Raw genomic sequence first — 25,311 nt, 5'->3', positions numbered from 1 at the left:
CACAAACATCTGTGAAAGATGCCATGTGGCCTTACAGGCTGTATTCCTGGAGAAAGGCAGATTTCCTCTGCTCAGCTGAGCAGGGATGACTTCAGTATAAGTTGAAGATCAAAAATAAATGAAAGTTTAACTATTTTATTGGTGACCAAAAAGCTGCTGTTGTGAAGTGAAACATTAACAGGGTGAGAGCAAACCAGATTGATTAACAGGATTGCTAACTGTACCCTTGGCTGCATCAGGAGAAGCGTGGCCAGCAGGTCAAAGAAAGTGATTCTCCCCCTCTACTCTGCTCTTGTGAGACCCCACCTGGAGCACTGTCTCCAGTTCTGGAGCCCCTATGACAAGAAAGACATGGATATGCTGGAGTGTGTCCAGAGAAGGGCCGTGAGGATGATCAGGGGGCTGGGGCACTTCTATGCAGACAGAGAGAGTTGAGGTTGTTCAGTCTGGAGAGGAGAAGACTCTGAGGAGACCTTATTGTAGCTTCCAGTATGTGAAGGGGACCTACAAGAAAGCTGGTGAGGGACTTTTTTAGGACGTCAGGTAGTGACAGGACATGGCGGAAATGGTTTCAAACTAAAGGAGAGTAGATTTATATTAGAGTGGTAAAATACTGGCACAGGTTGCCCAGAGAGGTGGTGGAAGCCCCATCTCTGGAAGTTTCTATGGCCAGGCTGGACAGGACTCTGAGCAACCTGATCTAGTGGGAGGTGTCCCTGCACATGGCAGGGGGGTTGGAACTAGATGATCTTAAAGGTCCCTTGCAACCCTGAAAATTCTATGATTCTATGATTTGTCTTCAGGCACAACAGAGCTGGGGTTGTCCAGTGTGCAGGAAGCAGCAGGCATGGCAGAGGGGAACAACGTGCTGCAGGCTGCAAGGGATGCCCAAGGTGGTGAGAGAAATTTTAAAATATTTCTTCTTGCTAATCATAGAAGATACTGAAGCCAAAAAGGCACCAGAGAGGATGAGAAGTTTCTCTTATTGTTACAGGTTGACTAATGACCAGGTGACAGGTTTTAAAATACATATTGGGTACTTGATATTGTTAGTGATAGTATTCTTTACAGTTTTGAGTCTGTAAGGTATAGTGAATAGAGCAGAAATGCAGGTCTGAAGACAACTGGCATTTTTTCCTGGTTGTTCAAGTGATTTGATACATCATTCTCTTAAATTACTTTGAAGTCTGAAAGAAGTCTGGAGGCAATGGAAACCAGTCTGGGTCTGTCTAAATCGGTTAAGCCACACTCTTTCCTGTAATCAAAGAGCTGGAAAAAAAAAGCCAGAAGAGACCTGGAGAGGTTATCTTGTCCATCCAGGGCCAGGTCATTAAATCTGAAGTATTGCTGGCAAACAATCATCTAGCTTCTTATAACCTTATCTTAGAGAGAAAGGAGAAAAGCACAGATAAAGGGCTATAAAAGTATGGCCATAGTGTATGAATTAAAAATAACACTTAATAATAAGAGACCAGTGTGGCTGAGCTGAAAATCAATAAAGGATTGTACTGCAAGAAGAATGCAGATAAAAGTGAAGAGATGAGTGAAGTATAAACAGAGCAAAGTGTGCAGTACTGCTGCAGGAAGCAGTGAGAATCTGAGGATTGTAAATGCAAAAGTAAAATGAAGATTGTCTTCCTGTGGATTTGGGAATGAGAAAAAGTTAAATGATGAACCGAAAGTCATAGAATAATGTATGCATAAGAAATTCTGGCTATGCGAGGCATCTGTTAGCTGAATATTACATTTAAGCATGAGTCATCCTGCAGATTCCCTCCTCACATAAAGGATAACTGAGAAAAGAGGAAATTTCACAGAAAGGAGTCTTTACTTCTATGCTTACCAGTTGAAGTTGTTTAGCACATGTTTTTCATAGAAATTCAGAAGGTTACTTGCATCTGGCTGCTCTGGGACAGGACCTGACATTTAGCCAGTCCCAAATATGTTCTTTATATCAGACATCAGGGATTCCCTGAACCCTGCAGCCCCAGCCACATCATCTCTGTTCCAGTGCACACCTGTCTTTGCAGGAAGGGAATTTGGTCAAAAGCAGACTCAGATCTTTTTTAAACTGAAAAAGTCAATTACTCTTCTCTTCTTATCCTCAGTGAAAATGGAAAGTGTCTGCCTCTGTGTCTGCTTTTCCTGCCAGTGGGTAGGGGTAACATTTGGTAGTCTTCTTCCCTGAATTTCATCTTTTTCATTCTAGAAGTGGTTCTCCCATTTAGCAACACCATTTTGAGTTCATACCCTGTTTTCCCCAAACAGGATGTTTTCTCCATCCTGGTTTTGGACACAAGCATGATCCACATGCTGGCTGTACTGATAACTTTGCTCATAGGAAAGCTCAGGAGTTCCATGTTTGGTGTCCTAATCTGATGAAAAATAACTGATAGCTACTCTGAGAGGGATCTCCCAGATTCCCTCTGTAGGGGTGTTTCTTTTGGACCCTCTTTTCCTCGCAAGATATTAGAAACCCTATAGTTAGGCTATATCACATCCACAGCTGCTCTAGCTGGTTACACCACTTACCCAGTCGCTGAAGAATAAAACAGTCTGGTTTGACAACATTTTTTCCAGTCCACAGCTGGTTTGGAATCCTTATTTTCCTTTTGATGCTTAAAAGGGATTATTTGATCAAGTATCTCTCTGGCTATGGAGGAGCATGACTGGGATGTCCTAACCTGCCTTTTTAAAGGCAGTGCAAGTGATTCAGTACTACATCCAACACTTGAAGGTGAACCTCATAAGGAGAGCACATTTGAGGTATCCAAATGTTCTTTCAGCAGTTTTTGTCTCGTTTCACATGTATTCCTACTGGTTCATTTTAATGGTGTTACATACCTTGTTACAATTTTGGTTTTTAAGTGAAGACAAAAAATACACAACTTTTCTGGCTTCTCTGGATGAGCTGCTGTTTGCTTGTTTTCTAGCTGAGATAACAGACTTTCATTTTCCCTCCTCTTTCTCCAATATCACAAGCATTTCTAACACCTTTTATTATTGCCTTTTGTGTTCCCTTGCTAGTTGTAATTCATTTTGTGCCTTAGCTTTGCAGTCCCTGTCATTCTGTGCTTGATCTGTTTGTTTCTATTTGTCCTCAGAAATGTCACCTTATTTCTCTTTGTGGTACAATTCCTTCCTGATTTTCAGCTCAGCTACACAGGTTTTCAATCTACTGAGTCTTATTCTGAATTAATCAGTATCTGAGTTGCTTGCAGTTTTATTCTGTTTAACTTATTCCTGCTGTTTGCCATGGATAACCATTTATTACCAGATGTCTGAATTCCTTTTCTGTCTCAGAAAACCTTCTGCCAGCTAATGACCTAAACATATCTTCAGTGGATTCGACAAGTAGTATGTTAATCCCACTGGCTGATAATGTTTTTTCATGCTAGTATTAAATAAAAGGGAAAAAGAAAATAATTTGGCCTATTGTGGCACACAGGGCTATGTACACACTTAGGAAATACAGCTGCAGGAAGCTGAAAATATTAAGGCATCACGTTGCAGCAGCACATGAGACCTGCACGAGGGATGGTGAAACCATTTCTGTCTTGTATTACTCCTTTCATAATGTTGCTTCTGCATTTGCTCTGTTTGCCTGTGCACAGCAGAATACAGCAGGTTCCTAGTGTGAGTTCTTTAGAGATCCTTGGGGCAGTACGGGATACCACCAGAGGCCTCAGAGGTATTCCTGCTGCCTCTTGCACAGAGTACATGCTAACCTGGTGTGCAGGAGACAGGACCAACATACACATGTCCTGTCCTTGCACTGCCGCAACACTGGGTATCCTTTTGAGTCACTCTTGCCTATGGGATGGGACTAAACAAATCCAAGCTGCCTGGAGGCTGCTTGTAGCACTTGAGAAGTGACACAGGTGAAAAGCAAGGTTCTGCAGGTGTGCAAGTAACTGGGAGGGCTGAGGATGAGGAGTTAGTTTGTGGCAGTATTGGAGAGGTACCAAACTGTTGATAGCCACTGCTGTAGAAGAAAAAGGGATAACCAATAGGTAGATTTTCCTGGCCTTATCTGAAGTTTGGGCTTCATTCCTATCTGCCCAGTTAGAAGTAGTGAAACAGAATCCCTGGGGATCTTCAGAGGAAGCAATGGCAGAACACGAGGGAATGTGGAGAGTGTTTACTCTGCACACTTTATCTTATCTGAGTCCCTTATTTAAGTGTTCCCTAAGTCTTTTTAACAGTACCTGAAGACAAATTGTGGATTTGTGGTGTGAGGAAAGACTTCTTTCCTGGTTTGTGAACTGCAAACCTGGTTCCTGTAACACCCAAGCATGAGCAGCAGCTCTGTACTGGAGCTAGTGATGAGTTTATGGGGACTCCTTGTATCATCTGAAGGTTCTGGATTTGCTCTGTACTTTTGCTGGTTAAGGGAGAAATACTTGGGAAAATTCTTTGAACGTTTGCTTTTTGAAGAAGCCAGATGTAAGGGAAATGAAAAAAAACCCTGTCCCACACTGAGAGTGTTGCTCTGAGGATGGTTTATGGAAAGGTTGTGAATTTTCTCCTGTAGTTGCAACTGGTACTGGAAGAATACAGGTAAAGAGCTCCTGTATTCCCATGAGAAGGGCATGGAAGAAAGGACAACAGGGTATCTGCAAGTAGCTGAGCCCATATAGCTATAGGAGGATTCCAGGGTATCTCAGCACAGTGTAGGATGCATTTGCTACATAGGTAGCCTTGTGGATGTAAGAAGTATAGATGAAGCTTGGGGCTTCTCCTGGGTGCTGACTGTGCCCTCTGAATTCAGCTGTCCTATCTGTAAAGGCAAGGTCATTCCAGGGAATGGATGCAGGAATGAACCCAAGGTCACTTCGCTCCTGGGTCAGCAAAGAAATTATTTAACAGAGTGCAGGTGCCTGTGACATCAATTGTCCAAGGGTTGAGCACGATGAGCATTTTAGTAGTTAAGACTTGGGATGAAATTGTGGCTTTTCAATGGAATGAGATCCCTGTAGTCTCTGCAGAATAGCCCTATCATTACTGCACTGGTAGGGAGATGCATGTTCTGCTCCCAAATCTGTGGGCTGCAGGGGTATCAGGGACCTGGGATTTTTATGCAGCTCACATCTGTTCAGCATACAGTGCTATGCTGGGCTGGTGCACGTACAATAGCTGGGGGTATGCCAAGGAAATAGGAGGTCTGTGCCACAAAGTGCTGACAGCTCCAATGTGAGAATGATTTAGGCTGTGTTCCCTGACTCTTTTTGAACTCTGGACTTGTATTGCCTGGTAGCATCTCCCTCCCTTTTCTACCCTGGCTACACAAATGTGCTCAATTAGGGTTAACTCAAACTGAATCAAACTTCATGCCTGGTGTTGGAAATCTTCCCAGTCAACTCACCACAGCCACATAGCATGGTGGGAGACAAGGCGAGAGGGGAGATGAACGCCTTTCAGAGAAATGAATCCAAGGAAACTTTGTTCACTTTTATTTCTGCAGGAGATGATCCCCCCAAAGGAGACTTTCCTGTTCAGAAAAAATGCCCGGTGAGTGTTACAGCTGGTTTCCTTTTCCTTCCTTTCTGTTCTGCTTGCTCTAAACATTGCAAGATCTTTCTGTTCTTTTCTCTGTTGTGCTCTGGCTAGAGACAAACACTCTTTCTTGCTGAGGGCTGAAATAAGCATTAACAACTCTAGGCAAAATCCCTCCATTAACCTGATTAAGTTAAGAAAGTGCAGCTTAGAGGAAAAAAAAGTGAACTTTCTGAATGTTTGGGGAAAAGGGCTTTGTTTGCTGCCTTTTTATTGAACACTGTTTTTCATGTGGGAGAGGACTTAGTTCTCTGAAGTGGAGGGGAATGTTGTGCACAAGAGGTAGGGAGCTGACCTGTGTATTTGCTTAGTTTGATGAAGCCCATGAGAGAGAAGTCCCCAGATGCTGCAAAGCAGAAAAAAGCACAGGGATTGAGGACAGGCTGCTGCTAAGTGTTACAGAGCCTACTTGTAGTGACGGAGCCTCCAGGCTTACGTTAGGCTCCAATTTAAACAAGAGTCAGGTGAATTTTTTGTTGCTTTGATATTTGTCCAGGTTTTCAGGCTAATTCTGCTGAGTGCTTGACCCCAGGAAACTGTACACTCTATTGACTGTAGGGAGAATAGAGCTTGTATTGCACCTACTTTGACTTGCAGGGAAATATGGTAATATTTGCTCCTAAAGCTCACAGACATGTCATTAGCAAGCCAACTATTTAACTAAAAAATTAAGTATTATGCAGTCACTAACTATTGGATATCCAGAGCTCCTGGGAAATACTAATCTTTCTCACATTTTGCAGCTAGTCAGCAAGAGGGAGAGGTGAAAACAAATGTCACCTGTAGCTAGCATTTTAAATGCCCTTCCTTTTTTTCAAAGACGGACTATCAACTTCTACAATATCTTTAAGAGCTCAATAATCCCACAGATCCTAGACTTACAGTGGTAGCATAGCCCAGCAGACTACCTGTGCACGCATGAATCCCAGCTTAACCTCTTTGCTTTTGAGGGGCTCTTTTCTGAGCAAGGTCATCCTCCCCAGAAGCAAGCAAACTTCGCCTGGCTCTCTACATGGATGAAAAGTGCCCACTTTTGGATGTCCAGGCAGGCCACAAGCAGGTCAGTGATACAGTGTAGAGAGACTACATGAAGGTTTCTGCATGTGCTTATACCATCTCAGGACATACAAGCCAGATGGAAGCACCCCTGCTTGTAAGTTGTTGCTCTGTCTTTGTAACCACTTACAAACACAGGTCCTGGCTCAGGTGCTTGGGGAGATTTTAGCTGGGAAGTCAGTGCCTCCCTCTCTGCTTTCTCTGCTCATCTGTAGGAGGTGCTGGACGCAGATGAGGTGTGGCTGAAATGGGTCACTGCCTGTTTTACTGTCACTGCAGGCTGCAGCATGGCATGCATACCTAAAGCTCTGGCAGCTAAATCCAGCAGGGCTTGTGCATGGGGTGTGGATGGGTGACTTTAGGCAGCAAGGTTCCTGACACCTGGCTATCTGGGTTTGAACAGTCATGCTCTGCACCTCTATCAAATGTTAGTAAAATCTCATGAGTACTGATAGCAAGGTTTGTGAAAAAGTAAGAAAAATGGTCTCTGTTACACATTTTTACTTCCAAGATCAGAAAATGCCTCCAAGTGTCCACAGGAAACATTTGCCTCTTATGGTTTTTCTTTTTTATTATGAAAAACTTTCTGAAGAAAGGTATTCTGTGTGTGCAGATGTGTGTATGTTTGTACATTTATAGCCTATATGCCATTTTTAGGCTAATCTAAGAGCAGGAGGCCCCAGAGAGCTTTCTGAGGGAGCCCACTCTGTCTTACAAACCATATGCTGAGCATCGTGGTTTTCAGAGTGAATATTAAACGAAATGGGTAATGACAGCTTTGCTCTAGTAAAGCTAAGAGGCCAAGGGATTCTTAATAAAAAAGTAGTCCATAAGTAGCAAGAGAAAAATATATATTTAAAAGGACAAAAAGATATTTCTTTAGAGATGCTGGGTTAAGTGGTGGAAGAGGTTGTTTGGTTTTGTTTGTGTTTAGGTGTTTTTTTTGTGGACAGTCAGTCTCTTGTTACTCATGTATAATGTGGGGCAAGACAGCATCATTAAGCTAGGCTATTCAAAACTTGATGATATTTCTTTGGGAATTCAAATAAGCTTAGGTCTCTTGATGGTGAAGTAAACCTAAATAAACATATCTATTTTGGTACCTGTATTTGCATTTGGAACTCTGGGAAGAAATACAGGAATTCATTATTTCTGACACCAGGCACAGAAATGCATGTGAAGAAAAGTTCATCTCACTTCAAACCATAAATATAAAAGCAGCTGTTGATATCACACTCCCCCCCCTAGCCCCTTCCCAAGTTGATGGCCAGTCCCTCTCTCCCAGTAACTGGCAGAGGCTGGGCAGTGCTGTCAGAACCTGCTTTCCCTGTTGTGAGGCAATGGAACTAAGCAGCTTCCAGCTGCTTAGCTTGGTCTGCAGTGGAGTACAGGAGGGATGGAGGCCCACACAAGGTCAGGCCAAGACTCATCCGCTTAAATGTCTTGTGTTTTACTTGGAAACTGCTGAGTTTAGCTGAAGTAAAGTCTGAGTGGCCACATTCGGACAAGCTTGACAGTCCCATTGCTGTTTTGTTTAGTTTTGATTGATGAAGTGAATTATCCATAGCTATGCCAGTGTTCTTGGAATACGGAATGGAGGCTGCACCTGAGGGAGTGCAGGACACACGGTTTGGTGCAAGTGAGGTGTGGGCATGGAGGGCACTTGTCATGCAGGAGGGAGCAACTTCACATGGAAGCAGACAGCAGCTCCCTGAGGAGCCAACTGTTGAGGCAAGGTCTGGTACTAGGGGAGGGAGCAGGTTTGGGACAGGATAGTAGCTTTATGTGAAATGTAGGAGAAAAGGCATCTGAAGGTGTTTTTCCATTGCAGTAGAGTCAGTAAGACACTTCTACTGGAGTTCCTGGAGCTATGAGCATGGTGGACTGCTGACAGTCCAGAATCCCCATGGCAGTCCTTGGACCCATGTTGGCCAGGCTGATTCACTGGGGAGCCTTACCTAAAGCAAGATAGAGGTGGGGTCCCCTCCCTCCTTTGAGTCTGACCCACAGGCCAGTCAAGCAGCAGTGGGCACCTGGTTTTTGTACTGGACTCCTCTTCATGGCCCAGGCAGTGTGGGGCTATGTTGCTTGGGTGAAGGCCTTCACAGAGCTGACATATTCTCATTTCTCCTGCAGAAACTCTGTGGCTCCAACTACCCCTTAAGCATTGCCTTCATTGTGGTCAACGAGTTCTGTGAGCGCTTCTCCTACTATGGCATGAGAGGTATGTGGCCTGTGCCTGGGAAGCTGCTTTCCCACCCTTAGGTTTCACTACACACTGGCCTGGGGTTCCAGGGCTGTGCTGTATGTGGTCTCAGCTGTCTTTCAAAGTAAATTGGCATTTTGAGGTGCAGGTATGATCAGTGTACTCTAATGTTGATGTACATGTAATGTTGATGTATATATGAGTTTCTACTCCTTCTCAGAGTAGAAATAAGGACTAGAATATTCCAAGTGTACCTTCCAATCTACATTTTTGTATGATTCTCTGTATCAGGCTTGGTTTCCCCATGTGCAGCATACTTCATAGTTGTGTGCAATCAGCGTGTTTGGGAATTGAATTGTACAGGCACCTAATTTGCAAATAGAAAATGTGCATAAACAGAACTACAGGCTACAGTAGGATAAGTTACAAAATATATTTTCCAACTAAACATTAATGTTTATGAGCTAATAATGCCTAACACTTGTAAATCTCATTTTAGCTGTTCCTCTGTCATGGATTATGAGGAACAGGTCTGAAAGCAGAGATCTTTCCAAAACCTCCTCATAGCTGCTAGACAAATCAGCTATTTTCTTGCCACCATGGTTCTGCTTACCTGCAGAGACAGACATTAATTATCTGATATGATTTGCTTGTTTCCTTTTAGCTGTCCTGACACTGTATTTCTTAAGCTTCTTCCACTGGGATGAGAATCTCTCCACTGCTGTGTACCATGCCTTTTCTGCCCTATGTTATTTCACACCTGTCATTGGAGCCATCATGGCAGACTCGTGGCTGGGGAAATACAAGTAAGTGAAGGCATCTCTCAACTTCACACAGTGTGTATCTACACCATGCAGTCTGTGCAAGGCTAGGGCTGTGCTCCCAGTTCTGAGCTAGCTCAGAGTGCAACAAAGACTCACTTGGGAAGGTCATCTCCTCTTTGTTGAGGGATGAACATCTAATCTGTTTGCTCATGCTGTTCCATGCTCCTCTTTCACCCAAGGGCCAATAAGCAACAAAGTTGGAACAAATCAAATGTCACAAACACACTTTTCCTCTGCTGTCTTTCTCTGTTCACACTGAGGAAGCTGAGGTGTAGGGTAATTAACCCTCAGCTAGCCCAGATCTCCTTCTGAGGAAGCATTGTCATCCTTCAGGTCTCATTATTTCAGATGAAATGTCACTAGCTCTACTACATTTATGCTTTCACAGCGTAGGAAGGGTATGAGCACACCCATATTATTCAAGAGAAACCTGGAGAAACTCCAGAGAAACTCCAACCATCTCCCTCAGCACAAACCCAGGTAAACTCTCCCTAAGTTAGGCAGGTGTCTCTTACTCTGTTAAGTTGCAGGGACATCATCTGCCTCAGTAGTGGTGAGCAGCTGGATATAGGACTTTCTTTTCTTGGCACTGTTCGTTCATTGTTGGAGGAGTCTTGGCTGTCAGAGTGATGAAGCGCAGCTGAACCCCTCTCTCTAGTCTTAACATCTGGCAGAACAGTCTCAACAGGAAAATACCAGCTGCCATATGCCTTTCCAGCAGAAAGTTCTTAAGGAGATTCCAATGTTATTTTTTTCATTCAAAGGAATAAAAGAATTACTAAAATTGAGCACAAAGGAAAAAAAACCCAACCGTGAGGATTTATTCATTATTTAAGGTCACCTAGCAATGCTCATTGATATTTGAGGATATCTATCTTGCAGCATGATGTTGGGAGAAGGTAAATCCTTATGCAGATTTTGGTGTGTTAGGCAGTAGGCTTTCCCTGGAGTAAATACCTATTACTTAATGGGAGGTGGCTTTTGCTGTAGTAGCTGAACCTTAGCCAATACCAAGGACAGGATAACAACTTAGATGTTCTTTTAGGAATTATTTTATTTGGTTTTAAATTAACTGTTACATCCATGGTTTGAATGGGTTAAGTACTGCTTCCATACTTAGAGCTCATAGTGTTTCCTCTAGTGCCTCTGTCTTAACAAGTCCTTCCATTACCTCTGTGTGTGTCCAGTCTGCACATAAATACATACACACGTCTCAGTCCTGAAGGTGACCAAGGAATAGAATACAGTCAAGAGCCTGATCCTCTGAGTCAGATTTCTTCTCCCTCACCAAGATATAGGGGGCAGATAGATGAGCTCAGTCCTCAGAGACACTTAGGGTCTAAGACAGACTTTGTTATTGGGAAATCACACTCAGAATTACGTTAATCAGGTAGGTTGAATGTAAGCAACAGTCCCTATAGATGCCTTCTAGTCAGGGGATTCAGTTAGGCACATGCTACAAAATGCAGTTATTAGTAATCTGGAAACTGAGTTGGACCTGAACAGTACTCTTCTATTTGCAGTCTTTCATGCATGACAAGATTGGAACATTTTTAGTTTACTCTGCTCAGCACCCTCTGCAGAGAAAGCAAGGGCTATCCCTTCTTAATCTAAACCCACTTGCCTGTCTCTTTCTTCCAGTGCACTCAGTGTTAAGACAAAAGAGTTATAGCTGCCTGCTGTACCAGTGGTATGAGCAAACCAGTTCCTTGTGTGTCTGCCAAGTAGACCTGGCATATTTGGAAACATGGGTGCACTGGTTTTGGATTGTACATCAACCCAGCACCTTCAATCACTGCTGTTTGCTTTCCTCAACAGGACGATCATCTACCTCTCCATTGTGTATGTGATTGGCCATCTGATAAAGTCAGTGGGGGCCATTCCATCCCTAGGCAACCAGACCGTTCATGTGTAAGTAGCTGTTGAAGGTGCAGCCTGTGAGGGTTTACTCAGAACTGTCATTTGTTTCACCTTCAGCAGTTTGGGGGTTGCTCATGGGGTTTTTTCATACGGGGAGGGTTTGGGATATCGGAGTAAGAATAGAAAGGCAGGTGTAGAGAGAATGCACCAGGAGCTGGAAACCACCACAGGGACTTTAAACCCTTTGAGACGGGGATCTCTGATCACCCCTTCTGTACTATACTGTGCAACTGGAATTTGGTCCCCTTCATCCAGCTGCCTGCACCAGGCTCATTTCTGCCTCATTTTCTTATCAGCATAGCTGCCCAGGTCAGCAAGGTCCCTCTGTGTTCACAGCAACACAAAACCAAAGATAAGTTTTCTGATGTGACTGAGGAAAAGTCTGTCTCTTCCGTACGATGCAACCCTTCTTGGCCTCTAGATTTTGAACTGATAGGATTGTCAGAGTAGTTACCCAGCTGGCATCTCTGAAACCACCAAGCTGTTTTTCCCTAGGTGATCACAGCTCTAAAAATATGCACATGCAGGCAGGAGCACATCTCATTTCCAGAACAGTTTCTTTTTGTCCCAGACGTGGCCAATTCTGACACTCCTGTTCTCTACAGGTGAAATCTGTTGGGCCAACAATGGCATTTGAAGAGCACTGGGAGGTAGAAAGCACTGAAGAATGAGCTTAATTCAGTTTGCCTTTACTCAGGCTAAAAGGCTACAGGAAAAGGCTTTTTTTCTTCTCTTTTTGTTTTTCTAAGTTGATCTCTGCAATCTTTTGTTCTCGAGTGAAAAATAATCCCGTAGATATTTGATCTCTAGTATGTCCATTGTGCCTCAGAACAGCAAGAAACTGACAAAAGCAGTTTGGTTAATTGACTGGTACTGAATGCAGAAATTAGGATCATTAATCAGTTTTTCACATGTGTCTGACTTTTCATCACTACCCATGTGCAAAACACAACGATACCAGAGGAATTGTGATTGGGTGACCCTAAAATGCTCTCATAAGTACTGAAAGGTTCTGCAATGGTAATATTTTTGTTCTTGCATAAAGGGTCCTGTCTATGGTTGGTCTGTTTTTGATCGCCCTTGGAACGGGAGGTATCAAGCCCTGTGTCTCTGCATTTGGTGGGGACCAGTTTGAAGAGGAACATGTAAGATTTCTTTTCTTTCCTAAAATCTGCAGTGTCTGCTTATTACTTTATGAGGATGTGTATGTTATCAAATACTGTTGTAAGGGCCAGTTTGCTAGGAAAAGATGCAGTAAGATGTGACGTAGGATAGTTTGCATGAGACTCAAGAGAATCTGGATGCTTAGGGAAAGAAAAATGACAGCAGAACAGGACTGATATCTGGAAGGATAGGTCATAATTGCATAAAGTCATCTAAATGTTAATTGGACATCAGAGTAGTTGGAAAATCCTTTATCATTGAACTGTTGCCATTTCTGAACAAGGTTAACAGGGGTGATTATAATGCACTGCAATGGAATACAGCAAATGAAAGAGAAAATTGTATCACCAGCCGGTGCTTCGTTGGGAATTTTCTTTCAAATCAGTCATTGTCTTAGATATTGTTCAGAAAGAACTGCAGAATATTCCAGTCTTCTTTTAAAAGTAGTCCTGGTACTAAATCTACACAGATTGTTTTCTAGATATTCCAGAATGAAAAGTTTTTTAAGAGTCGGGAAAACCTTTTTAGCCCTGTTTGTTGTCTGCATCCTGGGTATGGTAGTCCAGTTGCTCTGTGTTCTTATTCTCCATCATGAGTGCTTAGATCCTCACCTGCTCTAATCTCAAACTGCCATTATGCAGCACAGTGGCTCAGCTAGGCATAAAGTAGTCCTTCAAGAAGTGAAGCAGGTCAGGAAGTACTAATCTGCAGGCAAAATGCATGCTTTTCAAATTGACCTGGAATTTAATACCCTAACACAAACAAAAATTTCCATTTTCTCAATGGTAGTATTCAAACCAGCAACTTCTATACATGGCATAAATTCTAAAACATGTAGAGGGACACTATTACAGGAAGGAAAATAAGTGTTGGGGTCTGTGATGAATAGGTTTAAATTCAAAGAGGATTACTTAGGACTGACAGTAGGAAAAATTTTCCAAAAATAGATCTAGAGAAGCACTGGGAAATAGTAGGACACTTGAGAGATGGAAATTCCTATCAATGGAGGTGCTGAAGAACCCAACCATTAGACTAATGGTCTGTCACGAAAGGCGTTGGTAGAGTTGGATGGAGATTGCCCCTTGTCTTTGGGCAAGGGATGAGGGCCCTGTAGGGCATTTTGCTGTTTTTCATTTGCAATGCTCAAGCATGTAGTCGGTATTTAATGAATGAGTAATATAGACTAAAGTGTTTATTTTAAAATTTAGTGAAGATTTGTGCTTTCTGCACATGAACTGTGTGATGAGGGATGAATCATATGGTTACTAAGGAGTAATAAAACACACGGTGTTTCATAATCACTTAGTCAAAGCAGATCCTAATGCAGACATATCTATCCTGTGCTATCAGTTGGACCTAGTGCTTTAGAGGATGCTGCTGAAGAGGGAGCAGCAATCATCTGGTGGTTACCAGCCTCCCTGGCTGGCACCACTCCCACCAAAAGCACAGCTGCCCTGGGAAAACGCTGCTTGTGTGCTAGTAAGTGGGCATCCCAGCTTGCAATGCTTGGTTGTCTCAAAAGGATTCTAACAGGTGTGACAGCAGTGTTCTGAGAAGTGCTACTTCTATGAATATTAATGATTAATAATGTTTATCCAGCATCTTTCAATTACCACCTAATTACAGTATGATAATATGTACCACTTATCTTCAGAGTGTTTTATAGACTTCAGTAATGAATCTCAGCACCCCAGTCAGGCACATACATAATTCCTTCCCAAATTTACAACCACAACTGAGTTACAAGAGAAAAAAATTGAATTGGTGGTGGTTGTGTGGGTCTGTATCCATTATTCAGCATTCAGACTACACCTCTCCAACAAATTTATCAAATACCAAGGCTTTAATATTCACCTGTGTGTTGTCTTTGAGAAAAAGTAATTTAGAGAAAGAAAACTGTAAAAAGCCTTCTGATAAGAACAATGTGTTCTTCTCCATTGATTTTTTTTTCAGACTAGAAATGTTTGTGGTTTTCCATTTTTGAAATTGTTTGACCTTGCAGAAATAAAAAAGGGTGATAGGAAATTTAAGTCTTCAAAATTGGAATGAGAAATTTTGATTTTGTAAGGAATGAAAAGTTTGGGGCAACTAGGACATTTCTCCTCTCTGGAGTAGTGTTTGAGAGGACTTACCTTGTTTTTTATCTTCCACTCCAGATAGGATGATGAAATAAGTTTTGAAAATTCCTAATGAAATAAAGCATTTGATTTCCCCTTAGTTTTCAGGGCACTGATAAACTTCAGCTGAGCCTTAAGTGCATAGGCTTAGTTGTTCCATCTGGGCACTAGGGTTGTATATAAAATGAGTAAATAAATTGCCCCTGCTATTTCCACATAGAGAAAATGTATGTTTGGAGGTAAATGCACACCATCCATCTGTTTTTCTTTAAGTACTTCTGTGAGTGTAATAGTCTTGGATCTGCCACTTTGAGAGCAGTACTTCTGCAAACAGTGAAGACTGTTTCAGCAGGAGGTCAGATAGGGGAAGTTGGTTTATCTGCAGGAGATTTCCATGCATCTTTGTCTATGGGATTTGGAGTCCAAGCTAAAAATGACTGAACAAAATTATATTTACATTGTGTTATACAAATGTGAAGGCTGCAGTGCATATTAATTAAGGACCAAACCTGCTTTCAAACAGTGTGGTATGGTGTTTAAGGTACTAAATAGCTTTCTCTTTATTTATTTTCTGGTTGCCAAGGAGATAGGGATTATTCTGTACAGTACCTTCTCTCAAATTAGCTAATCCAAATCATGTTGCTAGTGTATATCTGCTTGAAAGATTAAGAGAATAGGGTGGGGATACTTTTTTCCAATCAGTGTAATTTGTAAGATGCCAGGTCCTTACTTTTTTACTCCTCCTTTTCTCTGATCAATTTTTTCCCATCACTGAAATCTGAGAATGTGTGAAATAAGATGCTCCAAATTCTTTGTCACTACTCTCTTCTCTTACCAATACATTCCTTTTGATAATTGCTGTTCTAGATTTTATCATGTTGAAATCTGCAGGCTTGAGTTTTTCTCAGCTCTTAGAAATTCTGGTTTGCTCATGAAAATTTGACTAGAAGAGGACAGGAGTATGAGTACTCTACTGTAACACCTGTGTGAAGCAATGGCAGGTCTACTCTGGGAGCAGAAGAGATGTCTGAGGCTGCTCATTTCTTTAGCTTTCCTTATGGTGACAAATAACTAGTCATAAAGGTAGAATGAGAAAAAAAAATACTTTTACTAGCCTAGCAGTAGAAAGTTCCAGGTAATCAAAACCACTGATAAAAACATGAAAGGAATATAAAAGGCAGTAAGACCCAGTCCTATTGTTATGAACAACGTGAACATGCTATAAAGATTTATTTTAAAGCTTACAAATCCTTCAATACAGGGTAAAAGATATACAATTAATATATGGATTTGAATACCTGGAATATGTTAGGAAATAAAATTCTGGAAGAGCCAGAAGTTCAAGATGGAGTCTTCATAACTGTCTTGTGTCCAGGCAAAAAGCCCTTAATCCAAGTGAGGGGACCCCCAAACTCCTTGGTGGGTGGTAGTGGAAGGTGATGGAGGCTCTCACCCTCACATTCCCAGTACCTTCTTCAAAAGGGGATATAAAGGAAAGATTTTCTTACCTGGCCACCTTACCTGCAGTAATGCTCTGAGGTAAGAGGCTTCTTGCCATATGAATTAGCAGTATTTTCTATAGGCTGCACCATCAGTCATGGGAAGTTTTGTTAAACTTTTAGATTCCAGGCTTCATTCCTGAAGAGCTGTCCTCTCTTAGCTGCCTGCAGTTCTTCACATTTTCTCATGTTTTTTCAGTCTTGCAAATATGTCTGTCTCAGAGAGCAGAAGGAAGCAGGGCATATTAGCAGAGGGACAAACCCAGGCCCCTGAGGAGCTTCCTCACACTAAGTTTTGCATTCGAATAATCTTCAGGTCATAGAGAAGTGGCTCAAGGTGCTTTAAGGAGCTCTCTGCCAGGTGCCAAGTCATGTTCAAGCAATCTGCTGACTACCTTTACGGGACTTGGGGATAACTGGGAGTGTAGCCTGGATACAGACAGAGTTATCTTGGCTGCCTGGGTTGGGCTGCCCTTAAGTGATGGTTTCACCAACTCAGGTGTTCCATAGCTGGTGATACAGATGAGCATGGGGTAGATCAAACAGCCTGCTCTTCTTTCTCTGCCCTTACATTAATCCTGCAAAAAGAACAAACTGCATCTGCATCTTGATTCTTTCCAAATTATAGATTATGCAGGAAGAAGGAAGATCAACAGGAATCCTTTGACTGTGTGACTTATGTGACAACATCAGTAAAATTCTGAACTCTTTCTCTTCATCTCTCCATCAGGCTCTTGAATTTACTCCCATAGATTTAATTCACCCTGGTAGTTAGCTACCTAGTTTGAGATTGACTGGCCTCAGGTTGGCCTGTCTGATGAATACTTCTCATTTGCTGCCACTCTCCTCTCTATGCCGTCATTACCAACTCCCCAAAATACACAGGTTTCTTTTTCTATTTCTACACAGGAGAGGAGGGCAAAACAAAACAAAAAAAAGAGTTCCATCATGGGAAGAAATGATGAGCTTGTCAAACTGTGCCAAATTGGGTTGAATTAAGTGACAGAGGAGCTGAATCATGCTGCTTGTTCTGAATAAGTAAATCTCACAACACTCTTGGAGCAGTGACTTTTCCTCTGAAATGCCAAAAAGGCCCAAAGCACTTCTCAAGTAATGTGAGCTGATTTATGTGAGCATTTACCATCACCCGAATGCAAGCTTGTTTGCTTAACATTTTATGCACTGCGTGTCAATATTTACCCAGCCTTCCTAACAAGAGAATTGATAATGTTCAATTTGCAAGACCAGTGCTGTGCATTAGCTGTGACATTGATATTGTCTTCTCTTGTTTTAGACCTCGGAGAGAAGCAAGTTTTTTTCCATCTTCTATTTATCCATTAATGCTGGAAGTTTGATCTCCACGTTTGTAACTCCTGTATTAAGAGGTCAGTGTTGATTTAGAATAAGATAATAAATTAGCAGCCCTCTGACTACTCTGCATAGCTAGGATATTATGACAACTGAATGGCAGAAATTATATTATCTGTGGAGTGGCCAGTGTGTTGCATTTATGCCTTCTTAATCCTGCTGTAGCAATGTAAAAGATGTATAGTACTGGCAGACAAGTCACAGAAACGATATTCCTGGTGATATTTCAAAGCCAGCCTGAAGTGTAAAATTAAAATATTAAAGGTGGAAGGACCTATATAGTCATCTAATCCAACCTCCTGCCCTTGGACAATTATTCCCCCATTTTGTCTGCAGGTGACTTGTGGATGGGAACTGATCTCTGCTGTCTTGTGCAGGTGTCAGGGCTGGTTTTGAAGTCCTACCTTCTCCCTCCCACAGGGTCCTGCTGGCTTCTGGAGGGCTCTGCTCCTGGCAGTCAAGCATGCCTGTGGAGGTCTGCTTGCAAGGTTGCAGCCCTGAGCAACTAGCCTTGAAAACAAAGCACAGGCCTATGCCCCACTTAAGACCTACTTTGCATTCTAGCCAGCTTGCACAACCCCTTTTAGCCCTGAGTCTTGCTGCACTTACTTCATTGTATCGCAGTGCTTAGAAGCCAAAGGGATTGGCACACTCTAAATACAGACACAGAGGCAGGGCAGCAGGCCATAGGCAATGGGGATGAGGACTGGGACAAGGTAGTCTTCACATTTAGCAGCAATTTTTTTCATTCTACCCCATGGCCTTCATGAAGCTTTCTTTGTTCATAGTGATTATTTTAACAGGACATTCATTTCACAAGCCTTTAGGCAATTGTGCTGGTCCTGTGTTTACACCATGCTTATGGGCAAAGATAAATGCTCTATCTTGTACTCTTTCTCCCACCAGTGTCCCCAGGTGGGCAGATGAACATTTACACTCCTTCGAACGTCAAAGCCTGTGCCAATGCAGCCTAGCAATAAACTAGTTGCAAGATGTAAATGAGGTGGAGAGGATGGGGAAAGAGTAAAATTTCTGCTAAGTGTGAAAGCTTTTCTTGGAAGGGTAAGAGGTGCAGTTCATAGATGTTTGGCAGAAACGTGGCATATATACTTGTAGGTAGAGAAGTCCAACTCATTTTGCATGTCAGAAGTGCAGAGTGCCTGTAATATCTCCCTGCCAGCTTTGTTTGGAGTTCAGCTAATTTGCTGAAAGTAAGTAAATAAATGCTGTGCGTGCACACAGCTATACAGCTGACTATGCCCAGGGACAAAAAATGGGAACAACTAAAGGCTTCATAGGTTTGTTTCTTGTTGACTGTGTTGGCTTATTATAGCCATTTTTTTATTACTCTGTGTAAGAATGCAGTAGTTTGTAGCCACTGGCAAACGGACCCCACTTCTGGCTTGCTGTTTGCAACTGGAATTCTAAATTCATATTGTCTGATAACTGACCTGGTCCAAGAGGCACAAGGTTTCAGTGAGGTGTAGCTCAGATTGATGGGAGCCATGCAGTAACAAACCTGGCTTCCTCGTGGGCTGTTGTGGGCTGCTGACATTTGGAGCACTCTACCCTAGTGAGATTGGGAAGCTGCTGAGAAGGGAAACTGGAGTGTTAAAACTAATCCTGTACTGTTATTTAGAATAGTTATTGCCTTGCACTTTATCCAGTGTAGGTAGCCAAGAAATCAGATTCAGGTTTTTAGCTCAAACTCCTGCAGCTGGCACAAATAACATGGGAGCACAGAACTGGTTATTTAGATCTAGGCAAATACTGAACGGCTTCAGGTTGTTGTAAGGTTTTTATCCTCAATGACTGTTTCTGTTACCTCTTTCTACCTATTCATCTGTCCCCTCCCTTCTACCATTCTCATCAATATCCCATTATCAGCTGCTTTTGCTGGCAGACTCTAACCCTGCTTCCAAGTTGTCTCCACAACTGTTTCAAGGAGATTCAATTCACAGTGTCAAGCACCAGCAAAGAAGATTTAAAGCCAGGGGAAGTGACTGATTCAGGGGAAGCAAGTCAAAGGCCCAGGTGCCACAAGTCTTGCTGTAATAAGATGTTTTTGTTTCTCCCTTCTTTTTCAGGGGATGTGAAATGTTTTGGAGAGGATTGTTATGCATTGGCTTTTGGTGTCCCAGCAGCACTGATGGTGTTGTCCCTTGGTGAGTGGAAACTTGCTTGTAGTAGGAGTTACCATTTTTGAGTCTGTGGATAGATGAGAAAATGTACCAATTCACTAGCTCTGAATGGATATTGCAATGGGAACCTCAAGGGTTCAAAGTCATCCAACAAGCCTACAGTTCAGAACAGAAAAAATAAAAATAAAAAAAACCTCTAGTTCACTTAGTGTTGGCCAGACCATAGTTTTACTGCAATTCTTTATCATGATACTGATGAGAGGGTAATCTAGTGGATGTTTCATAATACTTGCTCTGTAAAGAAAAGAAAGGCACTAAAATGATTCTCCTGATGACTTGCAGCTTTGCCTGTGAGCAGGCTTGGCCTCTGACTGCAATCTGAGCAGCCCTCGGAGTTCCCCAGGTTATAGAAGAGCAGCTTAGCATGCCAGCTCTAACCTTTCCACAGGCTCTTTGGAGGTTGGGGCCATCTTTAATGGCTCAGTCTTTTGCTTCATAATCTGTGTGCTACACAGAAAATGTGGAAGGAGCTGAAAGGAATGTTACTTTATTCTGAGCTGCTTCACTTTCCTTGGCTGAAATAATTCCCACAATTACAGTGACAGCTTATTATTATGTTGCAATAAAAAGCCCTTATTATCCAAGTGTCAGGAGCCAGCTGCAATCACCCTACTTCGTAAAGCTTGCATCTTAGTCCCATTAATGTACTTGTCAAGATTTCTTCTTCAGCCCCTATAAAATACTCAGCAATTTCCACATTTTTACTTTTACTCCTTGGTAGCCAATACAGAAGACACCCCATTATCTTTAGTTTCACAGCTGCAATCTGCTGAGGAGAGCAGTCTCCTTATTACACTTCATATGAGGGGGTTTTAACACAGCATGGGGTGACTTCTCATTCAGCTTGTTAGCTTAATTGAGAGACCAAGCAATTGTGTAATTGTGTGATTTTCACCACAAAATCTGTGATTTGGAAAGTTCATCCCCCAGAAGAGATTGTGAATGTTGCTCTCTCTGCCATAGTTGCATCAGAAAGAATCAGGACACTGGGGAAATGTTATCAGGCCATAGCTAACATTACAGTAATTGTTTTCAAAAAAAGTGCATGGTCACTGGCCTGAGAAACTTCCCTTTCCCCCTGTGGCCTGTTCCTATCAGTTTAGGACAGCCCCAGGCTCCTCTGTGCACCACAGTGTGATGAGTGTTTCTAGCAGGGTAGTAGTTGCCTAGGGGGAAAACAGACGTGTAAATATTGCAGTTTTGGGGAGGGCATCAATCCAGATGTGTTTTTAGCTAGAGTCCTGCTGCCAGATCTCATGGCCTGCCCAGCACAGCAGCATTATGTTCTTTTGTAACACACAAATATGCCCTTGGAAGTGATATATTTGACTATGTGAACAGCATGAAGAACTGGAGAAAATACCCTTTTAACTCTGACTGGCCCTCTCCCCATGATGATAGAAAGACAGATTTAGAGGCATAATTGAAGTCCCATAAGGGAAGATTCTCTGGCTGCTTTAGATTCTGAAAGATAGGGGCAGGTTGATACCCTTTTAATTCCAAATCTAAATCAGTGCCCAAAAGAGTCAATGGCATCACCAAAAGGCAATACAGCAAATCTAATGCATCACTTTGTAGAAGTGCCAACAGGTCCACAGGGGAATGCTGAAAATTAGGTAGTGCAACTATCCACCTTGTGGGACTTTGAACAAATTTCTTCTGCTGTGATTCACCTAAACAGACTTCAGAGATCTCTCTTCAAGTCAAAACTGGATGCAAAAGGGTCTTCATAGTCAGAAAAAAGAAATGGTGAGTTCCCTGCAGTGTCCCAGGCCTCGTGTGTTAGTTGTCCACTGGCTGTGGACTGACCCAGACAACTGGGTTAATTTAAAATGTTGAGGTTGGTTTGTTATAAGGATTTCATGGTCAGATTTTATTGTGCTTCCTTCTGCTCTTTGGAATTTCAGTGTGCTCAGAGGCTCTCAAAAGCAGGACAAATGATATGTGATCAGATAGCCCCCTGTCTGAGAGAGTTTTGAAGCCTCAGTCCAACATTCTTTCTGCTTTGAAGGAGAAACCCAAAAGAAAACAGTATCTTGAATTTTGCATTCCTTTGTGGAAACCACAAATGGATGCAAATTCTGTTAACAGTGTGTGATGCAGTGACCTTCATGGCAATTTCCATTGAAATGTGAGATGCAAGTACACAAAGCCCACACTGAATCTGGATTAATCTTCACATGGTTGCAATGACCAAGGGCTGATTTCCAGCATCAGGTGCAGCAGTTCAATGTGGATTGCCCATTAAATATAGTCCCCAAAAAGCAGAGATGGGGAGGAATTTTCAAAGCTTTGATTCCTGGCATGAGTCAGAGGTGGAGGTACCTGTTATGCCAGGGCAGATGATGAGAAGATGACAGTGACTTCCTAGGGATGGCACTGCCTTTTGTAGGATGCTGGATTTTCTTCCATCTGAAGGCATTAAAGGAGTCCTATATATTTGTCATTAAAAGTGCCATCCTGTAAGCATCAAGGGCAGAGGATTTCAGTTTAATACAGAGGAGGGGATCTTTCCCAGAAGCCAGTACAGGGTTGAGGCTCAGTCATGGGAATTCCCATTTGGATTATAATATTTTTCAGTTGTGTTCATTGCTGGAAGTGGACTGTACAGGAAAACGCCACCGGAAGGGAACGTCTTACTTGAAGTGTGCAAATGCATCGGTGTAAGTGTGTGCCATTCTTTCTTTCTCATGCATGACTGAGGTTGCAGGTTAGAAAAGTGTGAAGGGAAGACTCTGTATGCTGCTTCTGGATATCTTGCTGGTGAGCTGTAAGGAATAAGAAACATTTAGATCCTAGTTTATTCTTTCAACGTTTTAATTATTTTTCCTCGGCTGCACGAACTGTTCAGTTGGTGTCAGTAGAACCCTTAGTGGCAGATGCTGGTGGAGACTGAACTGAAAGGAAAATTCAGAAACTCAAGAGTATCAGATATAGGACTCAATTGTTTTTCATCTGAATGATTTTACTGAAGTTTATCAGTTCAGCAGACAGTAATAGTACACATTCATATTATGCACATTCAGCATGTTCATGTAAATGCAAGAGACACCTGCTGAAGTTGCATTACACTCATGTCACTTATTTTTCATAGTATGTGAGCTGAATACAGTATGTGAAAAAATACTCTTATTATTAGGTGGGTAATGATGTTTCTTTTTCAAGGAGCTCTTGCTAACAGCAGGTGTTTTCTTGTTACCTGGGTCAGTCCTAGTGAAAAATTTACTTTGGGGAAATAGGCCAGATTTTAAAGACAGGATGTCTAAGTGAGGTCTGCAGGTCTTTTTGCTGGGATGGCTGTGTTCAGTATGTTCAGTGATTGGATCACGCAGCATAAACAAAAAAGTTACAAATTCCATTTCACTGATACATACTTCAGTGAGAAATCAGCTTGAAAACTGGTCTAGGAATGAATGAGACGTGCTGCACCAGGAATATACAAAGAAAAGTCTACAGACCAAGAGGGGAGCAAGAGTTCTGGTTTTGGCATCGCTTTGGATAATGAGGCATTCCCCTCCAGCACGGTAGTCAATCCAACAGGTGTTTTTTGGGAAGAAACTTGAAAGAATTATGTTTAAAGCTTTATCAGGTAGTAGGTTTTAGTCAACTATAAGTCTTTGGGGGCTGGTGTCAGATTTGGCTCTGAAAGAGAAGCCCATGAGGAAGTTAATTTCGACATCATACCTTTAGTCAACTGATGTCACAGAAACTTCCCTGCAGAGAATTATTCATAAAGTATCCAATCCAAGCTTTTGGAAGTGTCCAGCAAAACCCTTCCATTTTCTTGCTTTGCTTTTAATCTGGAGATGGGGAGGGCAGCATTGACCTGGGAATGTGACAAGGGCACAAATGCCACAAGGGAGTTACTCACCTGTTTTCCTCCCTAGTTTGCTATTAAAAACCGTCTGCAAAACCGCTCCCGGCAGATTCCAAAGAGAGCTCACTGGCTGGACTGGGCGTCGGAAAAGTACTCAGTAAGTGATGCTCTATCTGGCAAATTTGGAGATGAGAGAGGGAGAGAGGCAGCCAGACAGGGGAGTCAGTAAGACTGGCCTGGCCACACCACTCCTCACATGTCCCAGGCTCTCATTTCTCCTGTCCTTTCCCACATCTGTACTCTCCTGACTCTTAATGGACGGTTTAGGTGCTGCACTGAAATGCAAATATGTCCAATATTACAAATAGGTGTAATAATAACTGCCATTCAGAAAGAAATGGTGGGCTCTTCATGCTTTGTGATTTGAATCACCTGTTGGCTTTTCACTCCCATTGTACTGTTTTGCCTGTTCTCTTTATAGAAACAGCTGATTGGGGAGGTTAAAATGGTGACGCGCGTTCTCTTCCTCTTCATACCGCTGCCAATGTTCTGGGCCCTTTTTGATCAGCAGGTACAGTACTGAGAGGTGCAGATCTGCCTTCTGGCCTGGGTTTGCACCCTTTTCCTCCCAAGGTAACAACAGATCATCTCTGGGGCACAGACTGCCAAGATTCCACCAGCTGTCCAGGGGCTTGCCAAGGTAGTACCCATCATCACTGCTGGACATCCCTTTGCAGTCCTCTTGGGTGTTTGGCACAGGAGGGTGAGAAGGAAGAATGTGCCCTGCCTACTGACAGGTGTTAGAAGGGACATAAGACCTCCAGGACTGTCTTTTTCACTATCTTCATGTTTTCTAGTCCCATTGGACATCTTGAAAGCTTCACAGCTATCTGTTTTTTCTTAGGGTTCCAGGTGGACTTTGCAAGCCACAAAAATGAATGCTGATTTTGTAAGTACTTAATATCACCAGGGCTGGTAAAACTTGTAGTAACATCACTGCTCTTGCTTTTTAACTAGAGTCTCACAGTACTAAGAGCATCTGCTTGATGAGTCAGAGTGAGTTGCACTTTTGGTGATTAGAAGCAAGAGGCTTTGTGCAGCCATGTTCAATTCATCATAGCACATCTTGGCAAGGAGCAAGGGCTGGGAAGCCATCAGCAGCCTGCAAGGTCAGAAGTGCTGATCCCCTGGCAACTGGGCATTCTGTGATCTTGAGCAAGGATGGTTTCTAGCCTCTTACCCTCATTGGAGACACAAGTCAAGGAATATTCACATAGTCCTTGTCAGGTGTAACTAAAGCTATTGTAGTTGTATATGACTGCTCTGGCCTACTTGCTTTACAACAATGAAGCCTCTTAAAACCAGCAGGAGTCTTATGTACAGGGTAGAGCTGTGATAAGGATTAATTAGTAGCCATAAAGTTCTTCAAAGATGTGAATAGCAGTGGTGCAGTGTTCAGGGACAGATAAACGTAGATCAGCTGTCTGTCTAAAGATGTCACCATCCAGGGATGGTCTCCAGATATACATGTTTAATAGGTCATGTAGATCTTACCTGTGGATGCTCACATCAGAATTTAGAAT

At 42.5% G+C, this 25,311-nt stretch overlaps 1 protein-coding gene across 1 annotated transcript in view; it reads left to right on the top strand.

The window, feature by feature from the left end:
• The first annotated feature begins 5,379 nt into the window (after positions 1 to 5,379).
• SLC15A2 (solute carrier family 15 member 2) overlaps positions 5,380 to 25,311 on the top strand; it is a 38,198-nt gene continuing 18,266 nt past the window's right edge. The window contains exons 1-11 of the mRNA XM_008497009.2: positions 5,380 to 5,511; positions 8,749 to 8,836; positions 9,483 to 9,624; positions 11,461 to 11,553; positions 12,608 to 12,707; positions 17,637 to 17,727; positions 19,798 to 19,875; positions 22,492 to 22,574; positions 23,799 to 23,885; positions 24,210 to 24,299; positions 24,633 to 24,677. Coding sequence (XP_008495231.1) covers positions 5,380 to 5,511; positions 8,749 to 8,836; positions 9,483 to 9,624; positions 11,461 to 11,553; positions 12,608 to 12,707; positions 17,637 to 17,727; positions 19,798 to 19,875; positions 22,492 to 22,574; positions 23,799 to 23,885; positions 24,210 to 24,299; positions 24,633 to 24,677 — 1,029 coding nt within the window. The remainder of the gene's footprint in view (positions 5,512 to 8,748; positions 8,837 to 9,482; positions 9,625 to 11,460; positions 11,554 to 12,607; positions 12,708 to 17,636; positions 17,728 to 19,797; positions 19,876 to 22,491; positions 22,575 to 23,798; positions 23,886 to 24,209; positions 24,300 to 24,632; positions 24,678 to 25,311) is intronic.

The sequence above is a fragment of the Calypte anna genome, chromosome 7 (assembly GCF_003957555.1).
Source record: "Calypte anna isolate BGI_N300 chromosome 7, bCalAnn1_v1.p, whole genome shotgun sequence".
NCBI lineage: Eukaryota > Metazoa > Chordata > Aves > Apodiformes > Trochilidae > Calypte > Calypte anna.
Note: the sequence above shows the minus strand (reverse complement) of the source record. Positions and strands in the feature narration are given on the sequence as shown.